This window comes from Mesoplodon bidens (assembly GCF_964165515.1).
Source record: "Mesoplodon bidens genome assembly, chromosome: 9".
NCBI lineage: Eukaryota > Metazoa > Chordata > Mammalia > Artiodactyla > Ziphiidae > Mesoplodon > Mesoplodon bidens.
Window position 1 is genome coordinate 10,841,199 of NC_138166.1, and position 16,395 is coordinate 10,857,593.

The 16,395-nt window shown below is 34.9% G+C and overlaps 1 protein-coding gene across 4 annotated transcripts in view; it reads left to right on the forward strand.

The window, feature by feature from the left end:
* KMT2E (lysine methyltransferase 2E (inactive)) overlaps positions 1-16,395 on the forward strand; it is an 89,402-nt gene that overhangs the window by 55,349 nt on the left and 17,658 nt on the right. For all 4 annotated transcript variants that reach the window (XM_081244880.1, XM_081244882.1, XM_081244881.1 and 1 more), the window contains 7 exons: positions 215-253; positions 4,663-4,893; positions 5,012-5,142; positions 6,477-6,594; positions 7,607-7,716; positions 11,000-11,264; positions 12,207-12,305. In XM_081244880.1, coding sequence (XP_081101006.1) covers positions 215-253; positions 4,663-4,893; positions 5,012-5,142; positions 6,477-6,594; positions 7,607-7,716; positions 11,000-11,264; positions 12,207-12,305 — 993 coding nt within the window. The remainder of the gene's footprint in view (positions 1-214; positions 254-4,662; positions 4,894-5,011; positions 5,143-6,476; positions 6,595-7,606; positions 7,717-10,999; positions 11,265-12,206; positions 12,306-16,395) is intronic.

The window sequence follows — 16,395 nt, forward strand, 5'->3', positions numbered from 1 at the left end:
CATGTTATTTCGTAGTCTGTATTTATTTTTAATAGTAGTACAGTGTTCTAGTAGATGACTTTACTTCAACATTCACCTAGTTCTGGCTATATTGGTTATTACCATATTTTGTGTTATTTATGTGACTTCAATAAAAAGCTTGAGTGAACTCATTTTTAAATATTAATTATATCCAGTTTTTAAAAAACTAACTCAGAATTCCATGTTATTTCAGGCCTTTCGTGAAGGATCTAGGAAATCATCAAGAGTTAAGGTAAACACATTAAATTTAAGCCCTTATTACCAGTTGTCCAATATCTAGGAACTTAACTAAGTGGTTGCTTGTTCATAATAAAGTAAACTGTGCTGTCTTAATTCTGTGTCATTTTATTGCTTACTATCTTTACCAGAAGTGGGACCATAGAGAATTATAATACGGTTAATATACCACTCTTGGAGTTTATTAACACTGTTAAAACATTAAACAAAAGGAGATATATAAGTAATTTCTAATAGTAAAATTTCAAATACTAAAATTAAAAATTTTCATTTATCATTGTATTCCGTGTCTCCAGTACCACTAGTATTCTAGACATAGAAATGCAAAATAATATTTGGAATTTGAAATTTTGCTCTTTTGCAAAGTTGGAATTCTAGTGATTTAGTTGTCAGTAGTTATAAACTATTATGAAATCACCATGGATTCACCGTGTAAGTACAGGCTAGTCACTTGTGCCTTGAATTAATGAGAATACATCCTCAGTGTTGTAGATGCCAAGATGGCTGAGAGAACCAAGCCCCCCAGCTCTGCCTCCCCATAAAAGATAGGTTTCTGTTGGATCACGGAGGTCAGCTGTACAGTGTTACTCTAACGCTCTAGGTTAGGTAGCAAAGGAGCATGAGTATCTCAAGTTGCCAGATATTAAAATAGGATGTGGGAAGCATGTTAGAATACATCTGTTGTCCCCATAGTATAAAGTGTAATAATTATTAGTTATTTCACATTCCTGGAAAACAGATCGTTAAGCAGCTGTCCAATGATTATTCTTGCATAGTTTTGGAACTCTTCCTTAAGAATGTTAATACATGGTGTCACTCAGCATACTGCAAGTCCAAAGTCCTGTAAAATGTGCTGTATATGTTAAAGTTGGGGGTTTTATATTTACTATATTAAACTTGTATTTATGGGACTTTCTCTGACACCAGAATGAAGAGGTCTGAAAAAGGGTTTTTTGTTAAGCTGTTAGAACTACTGATACTCCAGTGGTTTTCCTTTTTTCCCACTTTATCTAATCTGAATAGCAGGCTTAATGAGGAAGGAGCATCTTTTACTTAACTGAAATATTTTAATTTATTATGTAAAGAAGTGACTAAGGAATTAAAATTTGAAAAATGCTTTGTTCATCTTTGAAAATTTTTCGTTAACTTGAATGTGTCTTTAAGATCATTACATTTCTAATAAGTAATTCTGTCATATTAAAAAGGCTCAAGAGATACAGAAGAACTGTATTGAAGAGAAACCAAGTTAGTGGAGGATTTATTTTGGGGGGTGGGGGAAGGAGGGCAAAAAAGAAAACAAATTAAAAACTGAGTAGATTTCTTTAATAAAGGTGATGAAAACCTTATTATGTAGTGTCGTATAGGAGAAAGACAAATATACCGTATATTATCACTTATATGCGGAATCTAAACAATAAAACAAATGAATAAATAGAATAGAAACAGACTCACAGATACAGAGAACAAACTAGTAGTTACCAGTGGGGGAAGAGGGGACAAGGGCAAGATGGAGTTAGGGGATTAAGAGGTACAAACTACTATGTATAGAATAAATAAGCTACAAGGATAATAATAATAAGCAAAGGGAATATAGCCAATATTTTATAATCACTTTAAATGAAGTATGATCAATAAAAAATTTTGAATCACTACGTTGTACACCTGAAACTAATATAATATTGTAAGTCAGTTATACCTCAATATATAAATAAACATAAATAATAGGGGTAGTAAAAAAAAAAGTGATTGTAAACTTTTGTGTCTGTATATAGTATTTGAAAAATATTTTTGTATTATATAAGCCGTATTCACTATAGAAAATTCTGAAAAATAAAAAAAGAATAAAAATAAAGGCCCCAAAATATGTGATATTTCATATTTGTATAAAAATCTGTTCTTTATCAAGTGGTCATTATAATGTAGAATATATAATTCCATAAAAGATCAATTAGTAAAAGAAACCTACCCCTATCAAATAGTTGAGCAACTTACTATCGTTTGTTTCATTATAGAAAAGAATACTTTTTGTAAGATTAGTTACTTATATGGAAGTTGGACTGATGGTAAATTTTAGTAAGTGTTACCATACACATGTACATGTCTAACAGCATATATAAGAACTTTCATGAAATCTATATGTGATTTTAAAATTTCACAGTTATGGTAGGTTGTACACATTATAGAAATAATCTGTCTTCTCATAAAGGTGTTCCATTCTGTAGAAAAATTGATGAACAGCATTTGCAAACAACTAAATTGAAACTTCTTGTGTTAATAAATCCATTATAAATTTGAATTATGCTATCGATAAGGTATATGTTTTTGTTATCTGCATTAATTGATTTTTGTCTTAAGACTGCAAATAATTAATTGAGGGAGTCCAGGCTTTAATAAACTTTTTAAATGTGTGGTAATTATGCCTTTCTATAAGTTGCATTCCAATGAGAAAAGGATTCCCTTTTTGTTTCCTAAAACCTATTGAGAGGTTGTAACTTTTCACTGCTTGGCATTTAGCATTCTTTTTCTTTTTTTAAAAAAATTTTTATTAGAATATTGTTGATCTACAGTGTTTTGTTAGTGTTTGCTGTACAGCAAAGTGAATCAGTTATACATATACATATATCCACTTTTTTAGATTCTTTTCCCATATAAGCCATTACAGAGTACTGAGTAGAGTTCCCTGTGCTATACAGTAGGTCCTTATTAGTTATCTATTTTATATATAGCAGTGTGTATATGTCAGTCCCAATGTCCCAATTTATCCCTCCCCCCTTTCCCCCTTGGTAGCCAAACCATAAGTTTGTTTTCTGCATCTGTGACTCTATTTCTGTTTTGTAAATTAGTTCATTTGTACCATTGTTTTAGATTCCACATACAAGCGATATTGTATGACATTTGTCTTTCTCTCTTTGACTTACTTCACTCAGTCTGACAATCTCTAGATCCATCCATGTTGCTGCAAATGGCATTATTTCGTTCTTTCTATGGCTGAGTAATATTCCATTGTATGTATGTACCACCTCTTCTTTATCCATTCATCCATCGATGGACATTTAGGTTGTCCATGTCCTGGCTATTGTATATAGTGCTGCAGTGAACAATGGGGTGCATGTATCTTTTCGAATTAAGGTTTTCTGCAGACGTATGCCCAGAAGTAGGATTGCTGGATCATGTGGTAGCTCTATTTTCAGTTTTTTAAGGAACCTCCATACTGTTCTCCATAGTGGCTGTACCAATTTACATTCCCACCAACAGTGCAAGAGGGTTCCCTTTTCTCCACACCCTCTCCAGCATTTATTGTTTGTAGATTTTTTGATGATGGCCATTCTGACGGGTGAGAGGTGATACCTCATTGTAGTTTTGATTTGCATTTCTCTGATGATTAGTGATGTTGAGTATCTTTTCATATGCCTCTTGGCCATCTGTATGTCTTCTTTGGAGAGATGTCTATTTAGGTAGTCCGCCCATTTTTTGATTGAGTTGTTAGTTTTTTTGATATTGAGCCGCCTGAGCTGTTTGTATACTTTGGAGGTTAATCCCTTGTTGGTCACTTTGTTTGCAAATATTTTCTCCCATTCTGTAGGTTGTCTCTTCATTGTGTTCATGGTTTCCTTTGGTGTGCAAAAGTTTTTAAGTTTAATTAGGTCCCATTTGTTTATTTTTGTTTTTATTTTCATTACTCTAAGAGATAGATCAAAAAACATCTTGCTGCATTTTGGCATTTAGCAGTCTTATCTTAACAGATTTTAACGGGGGGTATGAGGAGGAGCAGGCACTTAAGCTTAAAGGTCTTTATTTTGTGAGACATTTTATTCTCATGTTGAATTTATCATGTGGACAGTTGATTGTAGATCTTGGAATTATACAAAATTAAGATATCAAAGTATATTTTTATTATAAAACATGTTAAAAGTTGAAGTATTATATCAGAAAATAAGTTTATACTTAATATGCAGTATGTATAGTTTACATAATAATTGCAAATTTATTCTGGTTAAATAGAACTGTGAGTACAGAGTAGATATTGGCAGTCTCAAAAAAATTATTATACGCTATCTTTTTTTAACCGTTAGCTGACAGTGACTCCAAAGTTTTGGGTATTTTCAATTTTATTGAAAGCCCCCATCTGGCTACAGTAGTGAAACTTAAATTTCTGCTATTCAACTTAACTCTGCTTCCTTCAGTTTTCCAACTCGTGTGTCTGGCATCAGTATAAAGTATTAAGCTGCTCACTTATGGTCTTTTTTTTTTTTTCTTTTTCCTACTAGGACCAACTTAGAAAGCCTGTCATTATTTCTGGTTTATATTATATTCTTTTATATAGATTGTCATATTTTGTGTGTGTGTGTGTGTGTGTAAATACTTAAAATCCAGATATTAATGCTTAGCTTGCTGTGATTTTAGGGCTCAGCTCCAGAGATTGATCCTTCATCTGATGGTTCAAATTTTGGATGGGAGACAAAAATCAAAGCATGGATGGATCGATATGAAGAGGCAAATAATAACCAATATAGTGAGGGTGTTCAGAGGGAGGCACAAAGAATAGCTCTGAGACTGGGCAACGGAAATGACAAAAAAGAGATAAATAAATCAGATTTGAATACCAATAATTTGATCTTCAAACCTCCTGTAGAGGTAAATATATCATTTGCCAAGAGATGATAAAGCAAAAACCTTTTTCTACTGTATATCTTAAGTACTTAGACTGAAAGCAGTCTGGTTTTAGTTAATCTCAACTTTTCTCTGATTGTAGAGCCATATACAAAAAAATAAGAAAATTCTGAGATCTGCAAAAGACTTGCCTCCTGATGCACTTATCATTGAATACAGAGGGAAGTTTATGTTAAGAGAACAGTTTGAAGCAAATGGATATTTCTTTAAGAGGTATATTCATTTATTTCTCCATATTATTTTTCTGTAGTTAAGTATTGAATTTTTGGCTGTTTTAAGCACAAAGCTATTGTTTATGTGTATTCTGTCTTCTAAGGGATTATTTTAATATTTAAAACTGTAGATGCAGATATATTCCTTAGTCTCTTTTTTTAATTAATTAATTTATTTTTGCTTGTGTTGGGTCTTCATTGCTATGTGTGGGTTTTCTCTAGTTGCAGCGAGCGGGGGCTACTCTTTGTTGCTGTGTGCGGGCGTCTCATTGTGGTGGCTTCTCTTGTTGTGGAGCACGGGCTCTAGGCACGCGGGCTTCAGGAGTTGTGGCTCGTGGGCTCAGTAGTTGTGGCTCATGGGCTCTAGAGCACAGGCTCAGTTGTGGCACATGGACTTAGTTGTTCCGCGGCATGTGGGATCTTCCCGGACCAGGGATCAAACCCGTGTCCCCTGCATTGGCAGGTGGCTTCTTAACCACTGTGCCACCAGGGAAGTCCCTATTCCTTAGTCTCTTCCCCATCCCTATCTTGCTGACACTTCTAAAACAATCTACTTCAAAGATAAACTGTAGCAATATAGGTGGACATTAATGAAAAAGTCTGATTACCTGAGATTATAAGGAACCCTTTCCATCTAGGACCCTTCCTAATTCCTTATAATTGCTAGAACCTGCAAAGACCACTGGTGACCACGTCCTTCTTTTATCAGAGGATGTTAGATTTGGTCTTACATTATTGTCACCACTTTCAACTGCCACTTTCTTGGTACTGGAAGGACTTTGGAGCCCTCTTCTATCGTTTGTGATTTTGGGGGTGGGAATTGATGTGATCGTGTGATAGCCATTGCTTCCCTGAGGTCTAGAAATATGTTTGCATCTCTAGGGAAATAACATTCTCAGCCTATATACTATAATTATTTAAAATATTTCATATTGTTTATAACTGAGTTACTTAAGTTATGAAAGATATACAAGAATCTTTCCCTTTCGTATAGCAGATTTGATCTGAAACGGTGCTGTAAATCAAACACGTAAGTGCACTGATAGGAACTTTAATGGCATCTCATTATGAATCCTCATGTAAAGGCAGTGGTCACTCCCTTTTTATCATTCTTTGTAAATTTGAATTCCCACCTGAATTAATTACCTTTGGTTTAGGTAAAGTTATAGGAGCAGGTAAAAATCTTATTAGCATGAATTAGCCTAGTGGTTAAGAATGGGTTCTGGTATCAGACTGCATATATTCAAATCTTGGCCTCCCTACTTAGTCTGAGTCTTTTAGAAATTTCTTAAATTCAAAATGTTAATAGTTTCTAATGCATTTCTTTTTTTGTAGACCATACCCTTTTGTTTTATTCTATTCTAAATTTCATGGTCTAGAAATGTGTGTTGATGCAAGGACTTTTGGGAATGAAGCTCGGTTCATTAGGCGTTCTTGTACACCGAATGCAGAGGTAAGCTTATAGAAATCCTTTGGGGAGGCAGGGGTAGGGAGTGTGTGGAATCTGAGTATTAAGCACAAAAAAGTCTGGCGGCCTAAAACAGACCACCGGTTTTTAGTTGTTGATGCATTTTATACTGCCCAACATCTTTCCATTATGAAAATTTAGGTGATAACTGGCTGTGAGGTCTCAAGTTACTTTGAGCATTGAAGAAATTGTGATGTTACTTGTAAGAGAAAATACTGGACTTCTCTGTTTATTCTGGAAGCTCTATTTATGAGTCAAATATATGCTCTGATTTGATCAAGGTAGATGACGAAGCTGAAAACTAAAGTAGATTTTATATGTGCTAGTATAAAATTTTTTATAAAATTATGTTTTAGAAGTGGTGTGTAAAATAATATTTCTGGTTTTGTTTTTCACGTACCAAAATAAATGTTTTCTAGTTATATAATGTTACAGTTAAGAGTGTAGGTTTTGAAGCAAGACTTACAGATTCATGTCTTCTTTTTGATTTACTAGCTTTGTAACCTTGTCTGTGCTTCAGTTTTATCTGTAAAAAGATGTTATGTGGACTAAAGGAGTTAACACATGTAGAGTACCTAGAACAGTGTATATCACAGAAAAGTATAGTGTTAAACTGTACTTTAACTGTATACTTATAAACTGTACCATTAATGCGTTTCATTAAATCAAAGATGCCATCACTTGTAAAACTCCCAATTTCACAGATTTTAAAAGGGGAAAAAATATGCACCATAGAATTGATAAAATAGAGTTATTTTCTTTTTAATGTTCGTAGAGCCTGCATCAAACTTGCATTGATGTGTACCTCCTTCCCAGTTGATAACCACTGATTTAGGTACAAGTCTTGTAATTAAAAGCATATTTTCCATGTTGTATTTGTGAATTACTTTGAAAAGAATAGTTTTCAAAATTGCAAGATGAGATGCTTCTAAAGGTAGAAAATAATTTATAGAGATATATAACTATTTATGGAAATACAAAATTATTCTTTTAACAGGTGAGGCATGAAATTGAGGATGGAACCATACATCTTTACATTTATTCTGTACAAAGTATTCCAAAGGGAACTGAAATTACTATTGCCTTTGATTTTGACTATGGGAATTGGTAAGTTCAAGTCTGTAAATATGATACCTGTTGTTTTGAAATAATTCCTTAATGTCCTTACAAAAATGTAGGTATTGTCATTACTGCTTTAGCTTTTTATTTTTATTTACAATTAGGCAATTAAAAATACTTGGAAACAAGCATTCTGATATCAGCTTCCATTACAGCATGGTTGCTTTGCTCTTCCAAACTTTCTTATTATTGTAATGTAATGCTCATAGTATAATAATTAGTAATCCTAATTGAGCAATACTGACCTTGTTTATGTGAGAATTTTTTCCTTCTTTTCTTTCTTGTATTTTAGGTAGAGTGTAGAGTTTTACTCATTAATTTGGTTAATCAGTAGAAATGCATAATTTCACTTACTGCCCCTCAGAAGAAAAGAAATTGTGCCAAAGTTTCTTTGCAGTATAAATTGAAAGGGTTTGTTGGAGATCGTCCGAGGAAACTCTGAGAACTGTTGTTCTGAAACACTAAAGAAGAGTTAATTAACACTAAGAAAAGTTAATCCTGAGTAGAGAAACTGCAATTTAAATTTTAAAAATTTTACTGTAGGGCTTCCCTGGTGGCGCAGTGGTTGAGAGTCCGCCTGCCGATGCAGGGGACACGGGTTCGTGCCCCGGTCCGGGAAGATCCCACATGCCACGGAGCGGCTGGGCCCGTGAGCCATGGCCGCTGAGCCTGTGCGTCCGGAGCCTGTGCTCCGCAACGGGAGAGGCCACAACAGTGAGAGGCCCGCGTACCGCAAAAAAAAAAAAAAAAAAAAAAAACTTACTGTAAAAAATAGTAATACAAAAGTCCCTGTAGGGAGTTCCCTGGTGGCCTGGTGGTTAGGACTCCGTGCTTTCACTTCTGTGGCCTGAGTGCAATCCGTGGTCAGGGAACTGAGATCCTACGAACCGTGCGGCCAAAAAAACAAAGTCCATGTGCCTCATTTCCAAATTAAGAAGCAAAACATTATCCATTAAAGGCCCATATGTTTAGCAGCCAGATTGCGTCTATCCTCTGTCTTTTACCAGAGATAACTGCCATCTTTAATTTGGTGAGTTTAACATTTTTATGAGTTTAACATTTTTACTATGTCTGTAGACGGCCCTAAATAGTATCGAGTAGTTTTGTATATTTTAAAAATTTATGGAAATTATAATCTGTATTATTTTGCATTCATCTTTTCTCATTCATTACTTTTGTGAGATTCAGTTCTTTTGTTATGTGTAGCTCTAATTCATTTATTTTCACTGCTGATGGCATTTATCCATTCCACTATTGGTGGACCTTTAGATTTACAAAAAATGCTGCATGTGTACATGTTCTCTCCATGATAGGGACGTAGAGGTGGAATTGCTGGGTTGTAGAATGTGTACAGCCTCAGTTTTTACCAGACGTGGGTGAATGACCAGTTGATACTCCCATAGCTTTACTTCCTTGCAACACTTCTTTACTGTACTTTAAAAATCGATGTTAATCTGTGTGAGATAGTATCTTTTTATATTTGTAATTACCATTTTCCATGATTATTTTAAGAGCCCAAAGATCCTTTTATATATTCATTTGTCATTTGGATTTCCTCTCTTATGACTTGTCTCATCATCTGTTCATTTTTCTGCTGGGTAGTCTTTTTTTTTAAACCAATGTGGGTGGAGGCACTTCTTTATATATTCTATAATCTTTTGGGTTATAAGGATTTCAGTTCATATCCTCCTGTATTTTATTTTTAAAAGTTCGTGTGGTATCCATTTTACATGCAGACATTTTTAATGTCCATTATGTTTTCTGTCAGTGAAATCCCTCTTCCTTCAGTATATGCATCTCTACTTGATTGTTGGAGTCAGATTTATCCTGCTAACTAAAGTGTTTCCTTTTTAGCTCTTTCTCCGCCCCACCCCCAAGGTGGAAAATTGAGCATAATAGCTCTTTGCTCATTGCTTTGGGGGACTGTTTCCCACAGTGGTTAAAAATATAAGCTTTTTATAATCTGACTCTCTGGTTTCAAATCCTAGCTCAGTCAGTTATATTAGTTATGTAACCTTGGACCAATTTCATCATCTCTCTCTGCCTCATTACCTCGTTATAATATGAGAAAAATAATACTCACCTAACAGGAATATTTCGAAGATTGAGTTAACACATGTAAAGGGTTTAAAACCGTTCTTGATACAAAATAAGCGCTGAATAAATATTAGCAGTTGTCATCATTATTATTTGCAGTTCTGTTGTCCTAAAATCAAAGAAAATATCTAGAAAAAGTTTCCAGCTAGTTTCTATTACTGCCTGATTTGGAGAGGTGAGGGGTAGACCATGATGTCTGAGTTCTACCCCTGATTCACAGAATTAGACAGTTTGACTTGTAGCTTTCTACCAGTGTTGAAAGTGAATGAGCTGGGCGTATTAGAAACTTGGAAAAGTAAATTATTTTTTATTATGAACAAACTACTCAAAACATGCAAAGTGGGAGTCTTCCATTATTGTTTAACTCTGGTTTGGGCATTCAGCCTATATCCTAGAGATAAACTGACTCTTGGTGGTAGACAGGAGGGCAGAGAGTTAAGAAATACTGAAGAGCTGAAAAGTGTGGGCTTTGGACTCAGACCTGTATTTGAATGTCATCCCTACCACTTAATGTGTGACTTTGGACAAGATACTGACCCTCTGAGCTTTCATCTCATCTGTAAAATGGGAGTAATAATTATCACTACTGTGAAGATGAGAGGTAGTGCAATTATTTTTCAAGCTTCCGTTTATTTGAAAGAGGGAATACCTAAGGGCAAAGGCAAACATGACATTCAGTTTTTTCAAGGTGGCTTTTTAAAGAACCCTGGTTATTGAAATCATTCCTTAAATTATAAGACAAACTAGTTAAGGTTTGATATTTATTGTACCTAGCATTTTTTATTTAGGTCAGATTTAGAGTATTTTATCATATTCTGCATATACACTTTATAGCACTCTGAGGTAACCTGGCGTTTTTGCCTTAATATATGCCATGGTATCATTTGACTTAAAAAGACTCAGTTTTAATTTATTGGGGTTTTTTCCTTCTGTAACCCCTCACTGGTTATCCTTATGATTGAGGGCCCAACCTCTGGTCAGAATTCAACTTCTAATTATTATATTGTTTTTATGAGAAAATTTATTTTGTCATAGTTACAAGGAATGAAAATTAGCGAAAACGGTTGCTTATAATTAGTAATAGCATACAGTTTTGTGGAGGTGTAGCTTAAAATGGATTAGAAGGTATTACAGTCTATATCTTGAACAAATATTTAACTGGTTTTCTTTCCAGTAAGTACAAGGTGGATTGCGCGTGCCTCAAAGAAAATCCAGAGTGCCCTGTTCTGAAACGTAGTTCTGAATCCACGGAAAACATCAATAGTGGTTATGAGACCAGAAGGAAGAAAGGAAAAAAAGAAAAGGATATTTCAAAAGAAAAAGATACACAAAATCAGAATATTACTTTGGATTGTGAAGGAACAGCGAACAAAATGAAGAGCCAGGAAACTAAACAGAGAAAGCTTTCTCCTCTGAGGCTCTCGGTGTCAAATAATCAGGTACTGAACTGTGCTCCGCTGATTCTTGATGAAAGAAGTTAACAAAAGAAAATTAGTTTGTCATATTTTATCCTCTTGTTTACATAAAATGGCTTAAACCTTTTAAGTCCATTCTGTTATTTAATGAAGTACTTACAAATGTAAACTACAGGTTCTGCTAGAATTTGTACAATAGTTGTTAAACTTTTAAGAAACAGCTCACCCAGCAAATCCTTGTAGAACTGAATACAAGATTTTCCTTAAGACTGGGTAATTAAAAACATTCTTCCAGATGCCACTGTCCTTATGTTTATAATAAATGTTCTTATTTAAAGTCTTAAGCCATAATGATTCCTTTCCTTTAATATTTGGGACATAATGAAATCAGTTCTATAGGGGTGACATGATTTTTGAGAGGAAGTTCTTTTAAAAACACATAAGATAAATTTGGGGAAAGAGTTTGGCCCGTACTTCTGCTTCACCAGGAAGTATTTTGTTATATGCCCTCTAAACAAATGGAAGTTAGTTAGGAGGGACCTTTTAAATATGAAGATTAAGTAAGCTTTTATTCGTCTCCAGTGTCTTATCTTCTAAGGATAGTTTCCCGTAAGTGTTAAATTGAACAAACCTCTATTAAGCACTTGGTATTTGTAGGCACTGGGTTTTGTGAAATAATTTATATGTTTATGTGTTGGTAAGAATATAAACTTAAGGCTTTGTGGACTCTATTGATAAAGAACATTATTGACTAGAACTTTGAAAAACAAAATGATTTGACTGCATGATTTTGAAAAGTTTCCTGAATTAGGAGCCAGTTTTAAGTTTCTGAAATGGATTTAAGTACTATTGTAATTTTTATGTTTAATTAGTTCTGGTTGAAAGACATTTAAAATACATGGTTCTGTGCCTCTAGTTTGTAGATGGAGTAGTAGTTTCTATAAAGCAGTCATTTCCATCTTTCAGGAGCCAGATTTTATTGATGATATAGAAGAAAAAACTCCCATTAGCAATGAAGTAGAAATGGAGTCAGAGGAACAGATTGCAGAAAGAAGAAGGAAGATGGTAAGTTGGAAGGCCAGTAGCAGCTTCATGCTGTCACATGGGTTTAGTGACACTGCTCTTCCCAAAATACTTGCTGCTGCTGCCTTTAGGAGGGCCTTTACCTTGTTCTTTGAAGTTAGCAAACATGATGTGTCACTGAGCATTTCTATTTGGCTTTGTCATTACCATTCAAGTAACTTCCACTAATCTTTTGTATTTTCACTGTGTGTTCATTAGACAATTTAGAATTTCTGACATTTAAGAAATAATTTTTTAACATTTTTGAAGCAGAGTACTATTAATAAATTATAATGCCAGAATTACTGTTCAAAATGTTTTACATTAACTAAATGTATCCTTTCTCTTCATAATTTAATGTAAAACAGAAATGGAATTTTAAAGCTTATAATAGCACTAAATAAATGGGTTATGCAAAAAAGAAGAAAACCCACTGTTTGGCAGCTGCTATTTTTGCATCTCATACTGCTATCATAAAATAAGGTTTTCATTAAAATAAGTTTAGTATTTATACTCCTTGTACTATTTATTTGAAATATCTTAATGTATATAAAAACTAGGACAAGATATTTTCTTAAAAACCCATGGTAATTTAGCAATTGATAGAATGTCTACTAGGCCAGTTAAGAAGATATCATGATATAGTTTGCCTTAAGGTTTGAAAATGACTTTATATACCAACTGATGATCTTAGTACGGGTTTTCCCCACTCCCCTTTATATGCTCCCTTGTTTCCTGTTTTAGTGATTTTCATGTTGTATTTCATGGAATCTCAGGTGTCATATACTTAGCGGTAGGATCTTTGGATTTTGGTCATTGTAGGCCTGCTTAAATGTAACTCTCTCTTATTGCCTTGATGGTCATTCCTCTAACACTGATGTATTGTTGATGTTCAAAATTGCAAAAGCAATGCAGAACTGTTTCACAGCCTCAGGATTTCAGAAGCACTGCTCTGATGGGACAGGGTAGTGTTAGGAATAGGAGAGAAGAAAAACAAATATAGGAGAAAATACTGGAGGAGCTTGCTTATAAAGAAAAAGGAGTTCTTCCTCTACCTAAAGGAATTATCTTGAACCTTTTTCAAGATTGGGTTACATCTAATAAATTACCTGTACCTACCCAAATTACCTATGGCCCTTTCTTGACTAGATGTTCAATATTGGCCATTTCATTCCACAGTTGCCACAGCCTTGTCTTTGCAATAATCCTGCAGAAACTTTTAGAAGATCACTTTAGGGTATGATTGGTTTCTGTATGAGGCATGCGTCTGATACAAATACGGCTTTAAGGGCTATAACAGTGCTTTTGGGGGGAGAGAAATGAGAGGAAAAAAGAAAAAAGAAAAAAGAAAACTCAAACCTGGAGGTTTGCTATATGATTCTTCCTTCTTTCAGTGCTGAGAAAGTTAGTGGAACTTAGAACATCCTCAGTTTGAGATCTCAGAAGGAAAGAGAAATGCCTTTTTGTTGGACATGATGGAACTTTGGATAGGTAGACAAAAAGGCGTACTTGGGAATCTGGTTTTGTCCAGATTTTGCCTACTAGTATGCTATATTAATATAAATGAATACTTCTTTTTTTTTTTTTTTTTTTTTTGCGGTACGCGGGCATCTCACTGTTGTGGCCTCTCCCGTTGCGGAGCACAGGCTCCGGACACGCAGGCTCAGCGGCCATGGCTCACGGGCCCAGCCGCTCCACGGAATGTGGGATCTTCCCGGACCGGGGCACGAACCCGTGTCCCCTGCATCGGCAGGCGGACTCTCAACCACTGCACCACCAGGGAAGCCCCATACTTCATGTTTTTATATCTGTTTTAGCATATTCATTTTAATATATGCCACTAAGGTGGTTGTGCAGCTGAGTATTTTTCATAGGAATAAATAATCGTAAATATTTAGAATTTGGTATTTTGAAGGGATATGAAATATTTTTTATTGAAGTATTGTTGATGTACAATATTGTATAAGTTACAGGCGTACAATAGTGATTCACAGTTTTTAAAGGTTATACTCCATTTACAGTTATTATAAAATATTGGCTATGTTCCCTGTGCTGTACAATATATCCTTGTAGCTTATTTTATACCTAGTAGTTTGTACCTCTTAATCTGCTACTCCTATATTTCCCCTCCCCCCTTCCCTCTCCCCACTGGTAACCACTAGTTTATTCTATATCTGTGAGTCTGCTTCTTTTTTCTTATATTCACTAGTTGTATTTCTTAGATTCCACATATAAGAGATACCATACAGTATTTGTCTTTCTCTGACTTATTTCATTTAGCATAATGCCTTCCACATCCATGTTGCTGCAAATGGCAAAATTTCATTCCTTTTTTATGGCTGAGTAGTAGTCCATTGGGAATGGACAACTACCATTGTGTGTGTGTGTGTGTGTGTGTGATATATATATACACACATATATATGTGTATATTGGTCACATCTTTATCCATTCATCTGTTGATGGACACTTAGGTTGCTGCCATATCTTGGCAATTATAAATAATGCTGCTGTGAACATTGGGGTACACGTATGTTTTCAAATTAGTGGTTTTGTTTTCTTTACACACTGAGAAGTGGAATTGTTGGATCCTATTAATTTTTTGAGGAACCACCATACTGTTTTCCTTAGTGACTGCACCAATTTACATTCCCACCAACAGTGTACGAGGGTTCCCTTTTGAAGTAAGTATTTAAAAATCCTTGGCTCCTTAACCTGTAGCCTTCAAAGTCACTGTAATGTTGTTAGTTGTAATTGCTATGTTTGCCTGGATGTTTTAATTATAGAATTTTTGCTATAGTCAAATGACTAGAATGCAAAAGCATGCATCCTAGAATTCTTGAATCTTAAGCTGAAATACAGTGGGTTGAAATACAATAATACGGTAAGTTGAAATACAGCAGGCTGTTTACACTCACCTGGTTTCAAAACCGGGGTACTACTGAGTAACCTCTCCCAGGTCCATGGTAGTTGAGTTGAAGTTAGGTGGCCATAACCTTGTCAGAGGTTAAGTGTACAGAAGGGGGTTAGATATTGGGAAGCTCACCTTGTTTTGATGAACAGGTGGTTGATTAAAGATATAAAACCTTTGAAAGATTTAAATTCAAAAGGAGGCTTGCTTCCCCTCCTTCACCCCACTTATAATGAAATGAAAAGAACCTCCTTTGTAGTATCTTTTAATATTATATTTTCAAAATACTTCTCCACAACCTTATGGAAAGACTACTTTGGGAATATAGTCTTGGTAATATTTGATGGCCTATTATAGTCAGATTGCTTAAACTGGAGTCCCTGCAAGGTGGTTCAGGTGGTCTTCACATGTAGGAGGATAGAAATTTGAGACCAACAAAAGGATATGAAGGGATAGTCACCTAGCTATGAGTTTCTTAAGCCTGTCAAGCATCTAGGACAATCTAGAATTAACTGTATATCACTAGAATATAAACTACGTAAGGGCAAGGATTTATAGGGCTCATTGCCTTAGCCCTAGCTTCTAGGGGAAAAAAAAGGTCTGTATTTTATAAAAGTAGGTGGTCTATAATTGAGCTTATTAGATGTTCCTGGCAGCCATTTGAGGAAAGCTATAGATAGGCCCATGAGTGTGAACTAACTGAAACTTATAGTCCAGGCAGGATGCAGGATTCCCCACAATTTTCTCAGCCTTGATCCTTCACATCAAAAAGTATTCCATGGAACTCTAATTTAAGATGTTTTGTGAAAGAGTTTTGTGGCCAGTTGACTTTAGTAAACAGTATACCTTGCCCCCAACTTCGAGATTTCCAGTATACATGGTGTGTTTGAAACCTCTTGAGAAATTCTGTTTACGTCAGCATTTCCTCAACTTGTACGTCCTTGCAACTTGTCTTTTTGTAGTGACACCTTTGACATCCTGCAGATTTTTATTCCATAGAAAAAACACTCTGAGAAAACACGACCATACGGAATCCATGCTCTTACTAATGTCTCTAGGAAGTGACTTGATTTAGAAGATCAGTTTAGAAGATGCAAAACGATTTTTAATAATAGTAAACTATAGGGAGGGTAAATTTGCCAGAAAATCATCTGACATGTATTGTCCATCTTACTTTTCTCTCC